The sequence below is a fragment of the Colletotrichum godetiae genome (assembly GCF_030913485.1).
Source record: "Colletotrichum godetiae strain CBS 193.32 chromosome Unknown BDP55scaffold_41, whole genome shotgun sequence".
NCBI lineage: Eukaryota > Fungi > Ascomycota > Sordariomycetes > Glomerellales > Glomerellaceae > Colletotrichum > Colletotrichum godetiae.
This window is the reverse complement of record NW_026851289.1, coordinates 80571-92853: the sequence shown is the minus strand read 5'-3', so window position 1 is coordinate 92853 and position 12283 is coordinate 80571. Positions and strand designations below refer to the sequence as shown.

Sequence of the window (12283 nt, the reverse complement as noted above, 5' to 3'; positions counted from 1 at the left end):
ATCTGCCGGGAGCGACGGCATCTTCAAACACCGACGACCAGTCAATGACAAGGGACCCGCAACTCTCTGTGCGAAGTTACAGCAATTACAACGGTAAATGTCAGGGAGAAGAAGAAATTCACACAGAGACACGAAAGGACGATGACCTGCACCTTTACCCAGGCCCAGTTCCACAGGAACAACATCCGAGTCTATTGCATACTCTACAGAGTACTGGCTGACGAGTTGAACAACTTGAGCAAAGCCCTCGAATCATCAACGCAAAGACTGCACGTATAGCTGATGAACCGCCTATTTTATGGTTGTTCTGAGCCAAGCTGCGCATAACTCGCAATCAAATGCGCCGCTTACAACAACTACGCTGTGGTTGCAAACTCGACCTAAGCTCACGTGGCGACGTCATTTCCCTGCACTCCGGTGCCGGATTCTGCATTTGCCTCGTGTGCCTAAGGCACAGGGGAACCTCCCCAGTAGGGACTAGCGCCGATCTAATCAAGGTGGATCTTCCACTGGAAGCGAGGAACCTGGAAGTCAAGGGGAAGAGACTGAACTTGGAAGGCAAAAGAGGGAAGGGGGTCGCCAGCACTGCCCACCTGCCTGCCCTTCGGATGCTGAGAATTGGAAGGTGCCCGCGCAGTATCCGTACCTGAACCACCCGTTTTCCCCCCACAGCAAGCAGCAAGCAGCAAGCGCAGGTAACAGCAACCGCAGCCGCATCTGCCCGATGGTGCAGCTTCTTCCTCGACCCGACACCTCTAGTTTTTGGCTCTTTGCAACCGAAGCAAAAAAAAGAGAGCAGAGGCCATAACCCTTTCGAGTACCCTCGATACCTTGAAGATTTTCATCAACCGACGAATACCTCATTCCTACATGTAAAAGCCCTCTCTTTTTTAGTAGTAGCCGGATTTGTTTTTTGCCAGGCGCGGTGCACGACTGCCGACCTTACCTAACAGTAACCGTTGACCTTGGGAGGTGCAACTTCCGCCCTTCCTGCACCAGCCCTGGTTCATCAGCCCAGATTCGCCAAAAATCGGCCCATTTAGCGAGCCCGTCCAGCCAGACGCAGTTTCCTCAGTCCTCCCGCTCCCTCTACGAATACAGTGGCCAACCCCCCGCAGGATCTGATAGCCAGAATAACCAAACGAATCTGTTCTCCGCACTCAACGAGACGTCTGCACCTCTTATTTTCGGCGACTTGAACAAACCCAAGCCTGCGCACCCTCCCGACACAACCATCTTGACGACGTGCGAGGCAGAAAATTCCCAGCGCATGCACGGTCGCATGTAGTCCCTTCCACGATGTCGACCGACGCTGTCAGCGCTCCAGTCTCGGAGCCTGCACCTGTGCCGGCGCAATCCACGACTGGTGACCACGACGAGGAGCCTACCCTTGGCCAGATTGAATGTGCAAAGCCCGCCTTCCTCCACTCGCCCCCCGACAGCAACAATGCGCCCAAGTCGGAACCCAGCGACTCCGAGCTCAGCGACCTCGACGACGATGCCGTTGATCCATCTGCTGCCCCTACAATTCAAGATGAGGCGCCGCCGCCGCCGCCGCCCGAGGACGACATTGGCGAAGTCCTCCCCGACCACTGGTCCGGGACCGTCCCTGTCTTCAGGCCGACGATGCATCAGTTCAAGGACTTCAAGCTATTCGTATGCCCATGCCACTTGCACTCGTGACCTCTCCCCGTGTCTTTCCGATGGCTAACCGTGACCGTATCTGTAGATGACCAAGGTCGATCATTATGGAATGAAGTCTGGCATTGTCAAGATCATCCCTCCCCCCGAATGGAAAGAAAACCTCCCAAGGCTCGACGACCTGGTGAAGCAAATTCGAGTCAGAGAACCAATTAAGCAAGACATTATGGGATCGAATGGAACCTATCGCCAAGTCAACATTCTTCATCAAAGATCCTATAACCTACCGCAGTGGCGACAACTTTGCGACCAGAGCGAGCATCAGCCCCCAGCGCGGCGAGGCGAGCGCCGAGCCAACGTCGAAAAGCCGAAACCCCGATCCGCCCCCAAACCTCGTACAGAAGCGAAATCAACTCCGGCCGGGTCTAGAAAGCGGGGCCGAGGTCGACCGCGCCGGGGTAAGGCCAAGGGCAAGAACCAGGACGATGAGGACGATGCCCAAGAAGAACAGGAGGAAGAGATGCGACCTATGACGCCCGTCTCTCCCAAACCGGCTGTGGATGCGGATGTCAAGGTTAAGAAAGAACAAATCGTCAATTCTGTTGAAGACCCCGGAATGGATGTCGACGAAGACGAACCACCCACCGTTGGCAGAATGGGTCGCATGGGTGGCGCGAGGCAAGCAAAGCCAAAGACCCAGACTGTCTCGGCCCGTCGGAAGTACAGCAAGAGAGAAGGCTCCGCCATGATTGACGAAAAGGCGTTTGAGGACTTTGATTACCAGATGGATGTCTCTGATTATACCCCCGAGCGTTGCGAGGAACTCGAGAGGATATACTGGAAAACACTCACGTACGCCCCGCCGCTGTACGGCGCAGATCTCATGGGAACTCTCTTCGACGAGTCGACAGAAACGTGGAACTTGAACAAGCTTCCCAACCTGCTGGATGTTCTCGGAACAAAGGTTCCCGGGGTGAACACGGCTTACCTCTACTTGGGCATGTGGAAAGCCACTTTTGCATGGCATTTGGAGGACGTCGATCTTTACAGCATCAACTACCTCCACTTTGGCGCTCCGAAACAGTGGTACAGCATTTCACAAGCTGATGCCCGCCGTTTCGAGGCTGCCATGAAGAACATTTGGCCCACGGATGCCAAGGCTTGCGACCAGTTTCTTCGTCACAAGGGATTCTTGATCTCCCCATCGCACCTCAAGCAGCATTACAATATCACCGTCAACAAGTGCGTTTCGTACCCAGGCGAATTCGTCGTTACCTACCCCTACGGATACCACTCGGGATACAACCTGGGCTACAACTGCGCCGAGGCTGTCAACTTTGCGCTCGACTCTTGGCTTCCCATGGGCAAGATCGCCAAACGTTGCGAGTGCGCACAGGCGCAAGACAGTGTATGGGTAGACGTATACGATATCGAACGGAAACTTCGGGGCGAGCCGACTCCCGAGTACGAGGAAACCGACGAAGAAGACGACGAAGATGAAGAGGAGGACGACGAAGACGATGCTACTGGCCTCCCGTCGCCTCCTGATAGCAACGGCATTAAGTCGGCTCGTAAACGAAAGCGCGCTGTTGGAGAAAAAGAAGGCAAGGCAAAGACCAAGCGAATCCGCCTCAAGGTCAAGACGCGCGCAGAACCGACGTGCTGCCTTTGCCCCAGCGATATTCCTGGCGCGGAAGTCTTGCCAACAGACGATGGCCGCAAGGCCCATCGGATGTGCGCTCTATACCTGCCCGAGACTTATATCGATACCGTCGACGGCAAAGAGGTTATTGCGAACGTTGCCAACATCAACAAGGAACGTCTGGATCTTAAGTGTCTTTATTGTCGTTCCAAGAAGGGTGCCTGCTTCCAGTGCTCCCAGAAGAAGTGTGCCCGGGCCTACCACGCCACATGCGCCGCTGCCGCGGGTGTCTTTGTCGAAGAAGCCGAAGTCCCAGTCTTTGGCGAAGATGGAACCGAGTACAAGGAGCAGGCTTTCGAGTTCAGCTGTCGCTTCCATCGTACCAAGCGTGATAGGAAACACACGGGTGACTCCTTGGAGGACGATGTGCGGATTCGTGAGGCTGCGGCGGCACTCACCAAGGGCGATATCTGCCAGTTGCAGTACTTCAAGGGCGACATCTTTGCTGGTGTCGTGGTTGAGAATCGCGCCGACGAGCAGATGGTCCTCCTCGATATCATTCCTAATGGGTACGTGTCTTTTGGCCACTTGAAAGAAAAAGGTCTAACACGCTTTAGCGATCGTCTCGAGGTTGAGTGGAAGTGGCTTCTGCTGCCCGATCCATCTGACTACCACCTCCCGAAGGCTTCTTCCAAGGCTATCCCGATGCCGTCGTCACAGAAAGCCAAGGATCAACTCAATGCGAAGCGCCCCGCTGACGAGATTCCCCGGAAGGATGCTCCCTTTGTTGAAGGCTACACATGGGCAGAGTTCCACCCATGCAACGATTGTTCTAATCCAAACCAGACCAAGGTTGATCTGTCGAAGGACAGCCAAGTCTGGCACTATCTCGGCAAGACATCGACCGAAGCGAAGGCGCAGTACTCTGATGATCCCGTCAAGCAGCTGCACAATCCCAAAAGCAACTTCCTTGATACTATTCCCAAGCCTTCTAAGCCTGTTTCCGCAAGCACGTCGCATCGCAGGGTGTCCGCCATTCCACCGCAACCAGCGCCATTGCCAATGTTCACGCCGGGGGTTGCTATCCAGAATGGGCCAAAGTCGGAGAAGCCGTACGTCTACAAGCCCAGAAAGCCTGTCGAAACCAATTACGCTGGTACGGGATCTTTCAGTACTCAAAAGTTCACATCCAAGGCTTCTGCGCCCCCGACTCCCGGAGGACAGCAGCTCCACTTCGGATCTGACACTCGATACCCGATCCCCGGAACCCAGTTTGTTCAAGAGAAGTTTGCTCCTGATGTACATCAGCAATACGTGCCTCGTCCCGCACCAGCCGGGCAAGGTTACTACCCACCCCTGAACACGATGCAACGGCCGAGCCCTTACAGCACCCCAGGGCCGCAACCTGCACTCGGCGCGCGACCAGCGCCACAAACGTGGTCGACGCCGTCGCAGAGCCCCAGGCCTCCTTTGCCACACAGCACTTCGCAAGGCTCAACCCAACAGAACCATCGGAGATACTCGGCCGCGCCAACGCCTTCCGTCGTTATGAAATATGCGTTCTTCCAGGTTCACCACAACAGGTCAGAATTCTCCAACCCCTGCAAGTTCTTCAGCAATACTTACACACTCAATAGAGACTCAAAAACGTATCGAACTCCTTATGCTCCATGGGGAGGGTTTACCAACGGCTATGAAGGTAACCTACGAGCTCATCTCATGCGGACATCTCCAGAAGCCTTTTTCAAGAACCGACAAGGCTCCGTTCAGGGAGGCACACCGACACCCGTTCCAAATGCTGGTCCACAGGGACCTGCTTACGGCGGCCCATACCACAACACACTGACGAATGTGATGCCTCAGGGCTCTATTGGCATGTATGGTGTTAAAACAGCAGCTCCTTATTCCTCACCAGCGCCGCAGATTCCTCAGAATCACGCCAGGACGCCGTCTTATTCATCGATATCTCCATCCCCCGCACCGAGTAGCTCTCAACCCAGCCAGCAAGGACAAAATCAGGGTTGGCATGCGCAGCAGCCACAATTGGCGCCGCTGCACCCGGCGATTCGGCCGCAGTACGGAGGTTGGGCGAACCAGCCGCAACAGCAGCATCCTCAGCATCCTCAACCAGCACAACAGCAGCCCTCGCAACAGCCTCTTCCACAGCAGACTCCGCAACAGCCCCCTGTCAGCCAGTCTCAAACTAGCCAGACGAAACCCCAGCCTGCAGCAAAGCCTGCCGCGCCGAAGGTGCAGTACAAGGTATGCCCGCATAGTATATGATATTTCTGAAGGCGGAACATTTCCAAGCTAACCCAAGGATAGATTCCCGAGAAGCAGACTCCGGTTCCCTTGCCGGCCAAGTACCTGGCGGCCATGGGCAAGATGCCTACGGCTGCTACTCCGTCCAAGGCCAATCCAAAATCAACCGGATCCTCTGTACAAAGTACGACTCCATCCCCGGCTTCTGGTCTGGAGAAGGGTTCAACCCAGGCTACATCAATGGCAGCCGTCAATGGCTCTTCACCACAAACGACTTCTTCTTCGCAAGCGGCGCCAACATCAGCTGGCATAACGACGACGACGGCGCCTCCAGTAGCTCAAGCTCCCGTGTCGGTACCGCACACGCCAGTGCCAGCTTCAAACTCTCGGATGCCCTTTACGAACCAATCAATGACAACGGCGTTCCCTCGGCAGCCTATGCAACCTCAATCCCAGGCTTACAATACGCCATCGACTCAACCGTTTCCCCCAGCGAGTCGACCACGGACTGAGCATCTCAACCCGGCAGAAATCTTGGCCCAGATTGCCACCACTCCGCGCATGAATCCGCCGACGCCTACAGCACCTTCTCATCAGTCGATGCCATCGCCAGTGCCGCCGCAGACAGCTGCCATGCCAGGCTACCAGAATCATGGTTCAAATTGGGGACCGACGCAGCAGCAGCAGCAGCAGCAGCAGCCGCCCCAAGCTTGGGCGCCACCGCCAGGACAGTGGCAACCTCAACATCACCAGCAGTATCACCAGCATCCTCCGCCGCAGCAATACCAACAGCATTATCAACAGCAGCATCGGCAGCCACATCAGCAGCCGCCACCACCGCCGCAACAACAGCAACAACAACATCATATGCAAGCACAGCCGCCGAACCCACCTCCCCCTCAAGCTCCCGAGGGCGATTTGCCTCTACCCGAAGTGCCCGCGGACTCGACAGCCCTCGTGGAGAGGATGATGCAGAATCTCCGCCGTGCTGCTTTCCAAGGCTGATGCGATACCAACCTGATTAGCACAGCACGTATACATGTTTGACTAGCGAACGATTCGAAAACCAGGAACCAAATCTCTTCAGGGGCGACACAGCCGCAGTTTGACTGAAGACGACCAAATGATAAGAAGGCGAGGGTGGATGTGTATGGAAAGAAAAGATGTGCATGATATTGCGCGGGTTTCGGCGTTTGAACGGGTGTTGGTTGGGCTAGTTCAAACATCTCATGGAAGTTTCACCTTTGAGGAGTGGTTTATGATGGATGGATGGGTCTTCATGTTTTTTGTTCGTTTCTGAGGTTTCTTTGCAAAGCGTACATTAGGTTTCGAGAAAAGACTGAGGCAAGCAGACCTACCCGGTCCTGCTTCCTAGCGTTTTGAACGTATAAATAATGCAACGTACGATATTGCCCACAGCAGTTTACTTCCTTTGTGTGTTATGTGTTGTACGAAAAAGGGTGGAAGACGACGAAGGTGAGAGGTACGTTCCCTCGTGGTCAATCTAGTTGTCAATTGTATTGAAGTCACGGGTTCACTGCAGTTTTAACCCCTCCAAAGGTAAGAGACAGGCATGCTCTCTTGAACTGAGAATGAGCTAAATATGGAAACGATTGGCTGGCAAAAGGAGACGTTTGCGCACTAGTTACACTGCTCTTTTTTTTTTTTTTTTAAACTCCCCTAGAGGCAGCAGACAGGGCCAAAGGGTTGTCACCTTGACACAAGTTGGAGCCACATTCTTATATCATACAATAAACAAACTGAAGACGAGAGACTGCATAGCGTAAGTAATGATTGATTTTTGGTCACATTTCAACAAAAAAACAGGTTAGCCACTATGTAGCTAGCTGACTACAACTTGGCCGGAATATTCTCTTTCTGTAATCCGCCAATTGCCGTCACCACACCCCCATCGATTCATGCATACTTATTGGCGACAAGCCACTCCTTCAGCTTAGCAGCATCACGCTCGCGATACGCGGCGCGACCACGGACCTTGTCCTTGACGGTCTCAAGGGTACGGGCAAAGGCGCTCGTGTCCTTGTCGGCGAAGAAGGCCTCGATGTCCTTGACGGACTCAAAGTCGGTGAACTTGCCCAGGGAGACCTGGATGAAGCGGTCGACGACAATGGGGTTTCCAAGCTTGGCGAGGCAGGCCTCCCAGTTGTTCTTGACGTAGTCCCACTGGATCTGGCGGGCGACTGAGTTGCCGGCGAGAGCGGAGCCGAGGGAATGCATGTCGGCGGACGGGATGGAGTCCGAAGCAGGGGCAGGCGGGGACTTGTTGAAGAGGAAGGGGAGAAGGTTGTTCTTGATAATGTTCTCGTCACGGACGAAGCCGAGGTTGGAGAGGCAAATCTCCTTGCCGTCAATGGCGGGGGTGGTGTACCACTCCTTCTTCAAGGCCTCGACGGCACGGGCCGTGTCGTTCTTGATGGCGACGCGGAAGACGGGCGTGCGGAGAGCGGGGTGCAGGGGGTTGGACTCGGGTGACTCGACCCAGGCGTTGAAGCGCTTGGTGGCCTCCTCGGTGACACTACAAATGTTAGTACTTATACCGACTCATCAAAGGTGGATCAGACTTACCCAGCATGGCCGTTGACACCGGCAGTCAAGAGGACTCTCTTGCGGAGGAGTCCATCAAGGTAGCTCTCGCCCTCGGGGAATTCCCAGCCCATCTTCGCCACGACGTCGTTGATAAGCTTTAGTGTGAAAGCCTCCAGACCCTTTTTGATGGTCTCGTCATCACTGAAGATGGACTTGACAAGGGCAATGGAGTCAAGGACCTGACTCCAGACCAAGTAGTTGTCCTCCTTGGCGAAGCCTTGGACAAAGGACAGAAGAGCCGCGGTGGTGCCGTAGCCAGAGAAGGCAAGGTCGGCAGAGGAGCCAATAATGGCGATCTTGTCCTCGGTGGTGAGGCGATCGAGCTGTTGACCGAGCTTCAGAAGACGCTCAGGGGGGTAGTTGACGCGGTAGAAGCCGGAGGAACCAGAGTTGAGCTTGTAGAAATCAGTGTCGATATCACGAATCGTGTCCTCCTTCTTCTCGAGGGACAGAGAAGTGACGCCCTTAGTGCCGACCTTGCCCTCAATCTCAAGAGGAATCCACCAGGTGGTCTCGTCATCTTCGGGCTTAACGTCACCAGTAGACAGGAAACGGGACTGCTTGACGGAGATCTGGCCGGGCTCCTCGGCGACGGTCAGAACAGGGTGACCAATCTTGGAAATCCAGGGGCCCATGAGCTTGTTCACGTCCTTGCCGGAGGCCTCAGTGAGGGCATCCCACAATGCCTTGGTCTTGGCGTTGCCGTATTGGTGGGCCTTGAGGTAGTTGGAGACACCCTTGAGGAAGGTCTCGACGCCGAGGTGGTTGGCCAGCATGCGAATGGCCGAGCAACCCTTGAGGTAGCTGATGTGGTCGAAAATCTGGTTAACGTCCAGGGCGTCCTTTACGGGCACGTGGATGGCGTGACTGGCTCTGATGCCGTCAAGCTTGAAAGCCATCTCCATACCCTCATTGACGAACTGAGACCAAACCTGCCACTCGGGGTGGAGGTAGTCTGTCGCGTGCCATCCAACCCAGGTGGCGAAACCCTCGTTCAACCACAACTCATCCCACCAGTCCATGGTGACCAGGTTGCCGAACCACTGGTGAGCCAGCTCGTGAGCGACAACGTAGGCAACACGGTTGCGGTATCTAGCCTCGGACGTCTTCTCGTCGAACAGCACGGCGGTAGTACGGTAGGTGACGAGACCCCAGTTCTCCATGGCTCCGTGGGTGAACTCGTGCACGGCCAACAGGTCGGCCTTGGGCAGGGGGTACTCAATGCCAAAGATATCGGAGAAGAAGTCAATGATGCGGGGCGCGTGCCACAAAGCATAACGGCCCTGCTCCTTCAGGCCACGGGTGGTGTAGACACGGACGGGCAGCTGCTTGCCGTTGTAGCGACGCTCGGTGAACTCCTCAACGTACTCAAAGTCACCGACAGCCCAGGCAAGGAGGTAGGTAGACATCTTGGGGCTGGTCTCAAAAGAAACCAGCTGCCAGCCCTCCTTGGTCTTCTTGGTGTCCTTAACGGGCATGTTGCTGAGGGCAACCTGGTCGTCGGGGATCTCAATCTCAAAGTCAAAGGTGGCCTTGAGGTTAGGCTCGTCGAAGCAGGGGAAGGCCCGACGGGCGTCGCAAGACTCGAACTGTGTGCTGAACATGTAGTGCCACTCGTCGTCGCGGGGTACGGACTTGGCGGGCTCAACGACGGGCTTGTACTTGCTGCGGTAGAAGCCAGCCATCTCGTTGTTGATGATGCCCTCAAACTCAATGGTCAGGACGGCCTTTTGTGCTTGGGGGATCTCCTCGTCAAAGGTGATGGTGGCACGCTGCTGCTTCTCGCCGTAGCTGAACTTGGTGGAGTCCCATGATTGCGTTGACTTGGTGTGGCCGACAGCGATCTTTGCGCTGAGCAGCTTGATCTCGAGAGCGTTGAGGACGATTTCCTTGGTGGGCTTGATAACCTCGGCGTCGATGCTGTGGGGCACAAGCAAGAGATTAGCATCTCGGGCATGTCTTTGGTGTGCGTGTTGGAGCTAAAGCTGGCGCTGAAGCTGGACTTCAAGCTGAAGCTGAAGCTCGGAGCTCGGGCGGAGTGAGGGGTAGGGGTATGATATTCTTACGTCACGGTTCCCTTGTAAGTCCAGTCCTTGAAGTTGAGGTCGCGGAGGGAAAGGACGTAGTGGGAGGGCCGAATCGACTCGGGGAGAACTTCGCGATCAGCCATGTTGCCGACTCTGCTGGCGTACAGTGCCTTGTCGGAGGTGGTGATGGTCGAGCAGTAGTTGCGGTGGGAGGAGGGTGCGGGGAAGAAGGAGGAAGGTCGGCGGTGGCTATTTGTCCGCGAGGCAAGCTTTATGTCAGTTTTGGTACCTTACAGTAAAGGTAGATGGGCGAGCGACAAAGAGGAGTAGCGAGACAAAGGAACAACAGGAGATTGGAAGAGCGGAAGAAGAGGAAGAAGAGTAAGGTGGTAGTAAGTAGTAGGGAGGCGGAAGAAAAAAAGAAGAGTAGTGTAATGGATTCGATCAGAAAGCTGTACCAGCTCCACAAGAGAGTGCCTTCCTACTTGGGATTATGGGCAAAGCGGCAAGCGGCAATGGGACGACTGGCGCGTGTTCGTAGACTGTAGGGTACTGTGGAAGGTAGTGGTGGTGGTATGGTTGTGGGTTTTGACCAAGGTGAAGGAGAGAGTTCCGGGGTGGATCAATGGTGATGCTCCGAGGTGAGGGGCAACGAGGGGCACACAAAAGGTCCCTGCATGGGTCAAGCTGGTAGCTCGCTGCGTTCTGGGGGCTGTCAACTCAATGAGTAGGTAAGCGTGGAGTTGCCTGCCCACCACAGCCAGACGCCGCTACGCTCGACTTGGTTCACGGGTGCGCGCAGGCACTAATACCTTCCGGTACAGGCAGGCCCAGGAATGTCCCGTTTCTTTCATCGTTGCAGTTACCAATGAGTAAGGGAAAGTGATAGTGAGGCAAGGTCTACTAGACCTTTGCTATCCGAAATGAGCGTCTCCGGGAAAACGAAAGGCCCAACAACAGAGATCATCCAACAGGAAAAGGCAACCATGAAACCAAAGGGAAACCAGGCAGGTAAGTAAGACTCACCTCGCAACGAAGGCATCGCGAGCAATCCGTCCAACATTGGGAGCCGTAGACCAGAGAGCATTAGACGTGGACGTGGTGGAAGCTGCCTTGAAGACAGACGTATTCGAAAAGTGGCGCCTGAAGCCAATATTGTACAAAGACGAAGATGATGAAGAAAAAGAAGATGACGGCGCCGATGAGCCAAAAGATGATGATGATGATGATGATGATGATGATGGTGTTACAAAAAGTGGTAGTGGTACAGACACACAGCCGCGAACCAGACCGCGCGCCGCAGGACCAAACGTCCGTCTGGCCAGCTGCCCGATCGGGTTCATCCTGCTTGATCGGTTCCCGCCCAAGGGGGCAGATGATAGAGACTACGAGTAGATCTGGGGGAATGAGGTCGGAGGCAAGGTCGCAAAGACAATCGCCTCAGTGCATCGTCGCTACCGTCACTTTTCTTCACGCTGGTGGAATACTTCGTTGACAGGTAAATTTCTGTACGACAGACTTCAAGGACTCAGGAGTTCAACAGCCCCGTCCACTCGGACGGTTCGGCGCGGGAATTAGCCTGTTTAGGTAGAAAACGGGGCTGCTTGACTGGTACGAGGCTGTGGTGGCTTGTGCTCAATCATAAGTTCCCTTGAAGAAAAAAAAAAAAGCTGGAATACTCTACGCCGATGGCAAGCGAGATGACCTCGGGATGGGAATGCCCCCATTTAAGGTAGGTATGTTTCTAAGTTCACTCTGTAATAACAACAAGCTCACAACCTCAAGTGGGAACGAATGGGAAAATTCTATGGCTTAAACGTGAACCACTGTTGCTCTTCCTTCTGTTATGTTCATAGCGTAAACTTATCCCTTGCCATTGCATCCCAAATCCTCTAATGTTCGCTGTTCGCTTGGTGTACACATCGTCAGACTTGATCGATGCCTACCTCACCTATATTGCTCCCTTTGCCTTCAGACAAGTTCCCTCCCGAAACTGAGCGCGCTAATTCACAAGATACCCCAATGCGTCCAAACCATGCCATGAAAAAACGGTCTCGAAAGCAGCCAATCCCACACCGTAACGCCTGCCCCCATTCGATCCCGA

General features: G+C 54.7%; 2 protein-coding genes across 2 annotated transcripts; one reads left to right on the top strand and one right to left on the bottom strand.

The window, feature by feature from the left end:
- Positions 1-1299: 1299 nt before the first annotated feature.
- On the top strand, positions 1300-6550 carry BDP55DRAFT_731711 (uncharacterized protein; the record flags this gene model as incomplete). The annotated part of the gene is made up of 5 exons (XM_060579842.1): positions 1300-1656; positions 1730-3852; positions 3901-4866; positions 4921-5545; positions 5609-6550. 5 exons carry the CDS (start codon positions 1300-1302, stop codon positions 6548-6550), a joined length of 5013 nt encoding a protein of 1670 aa, XP_060426022.1.
- Positions 6551-7462: 912 nt separating this feature from the next.
- On the bottom strand, positions 7463-10322 carry BDP55DRAFT_559181 (peptidase family M1; the record flags this gene model as incomplete). Its single annotated transcript, XM_060569873.1, has 3 exons — positions 7463-8081; positions 8132-10072; positions 10219-10322. 3 exons carry the CDS (start codon positions 10320-10322, stop codon positions 7463-7465), a joined length of 2664 nt encoding a protein of 887 aa, XP_060426021.1.
- Positions 10323-12283: the final 1961 nt, after the last annotated feature.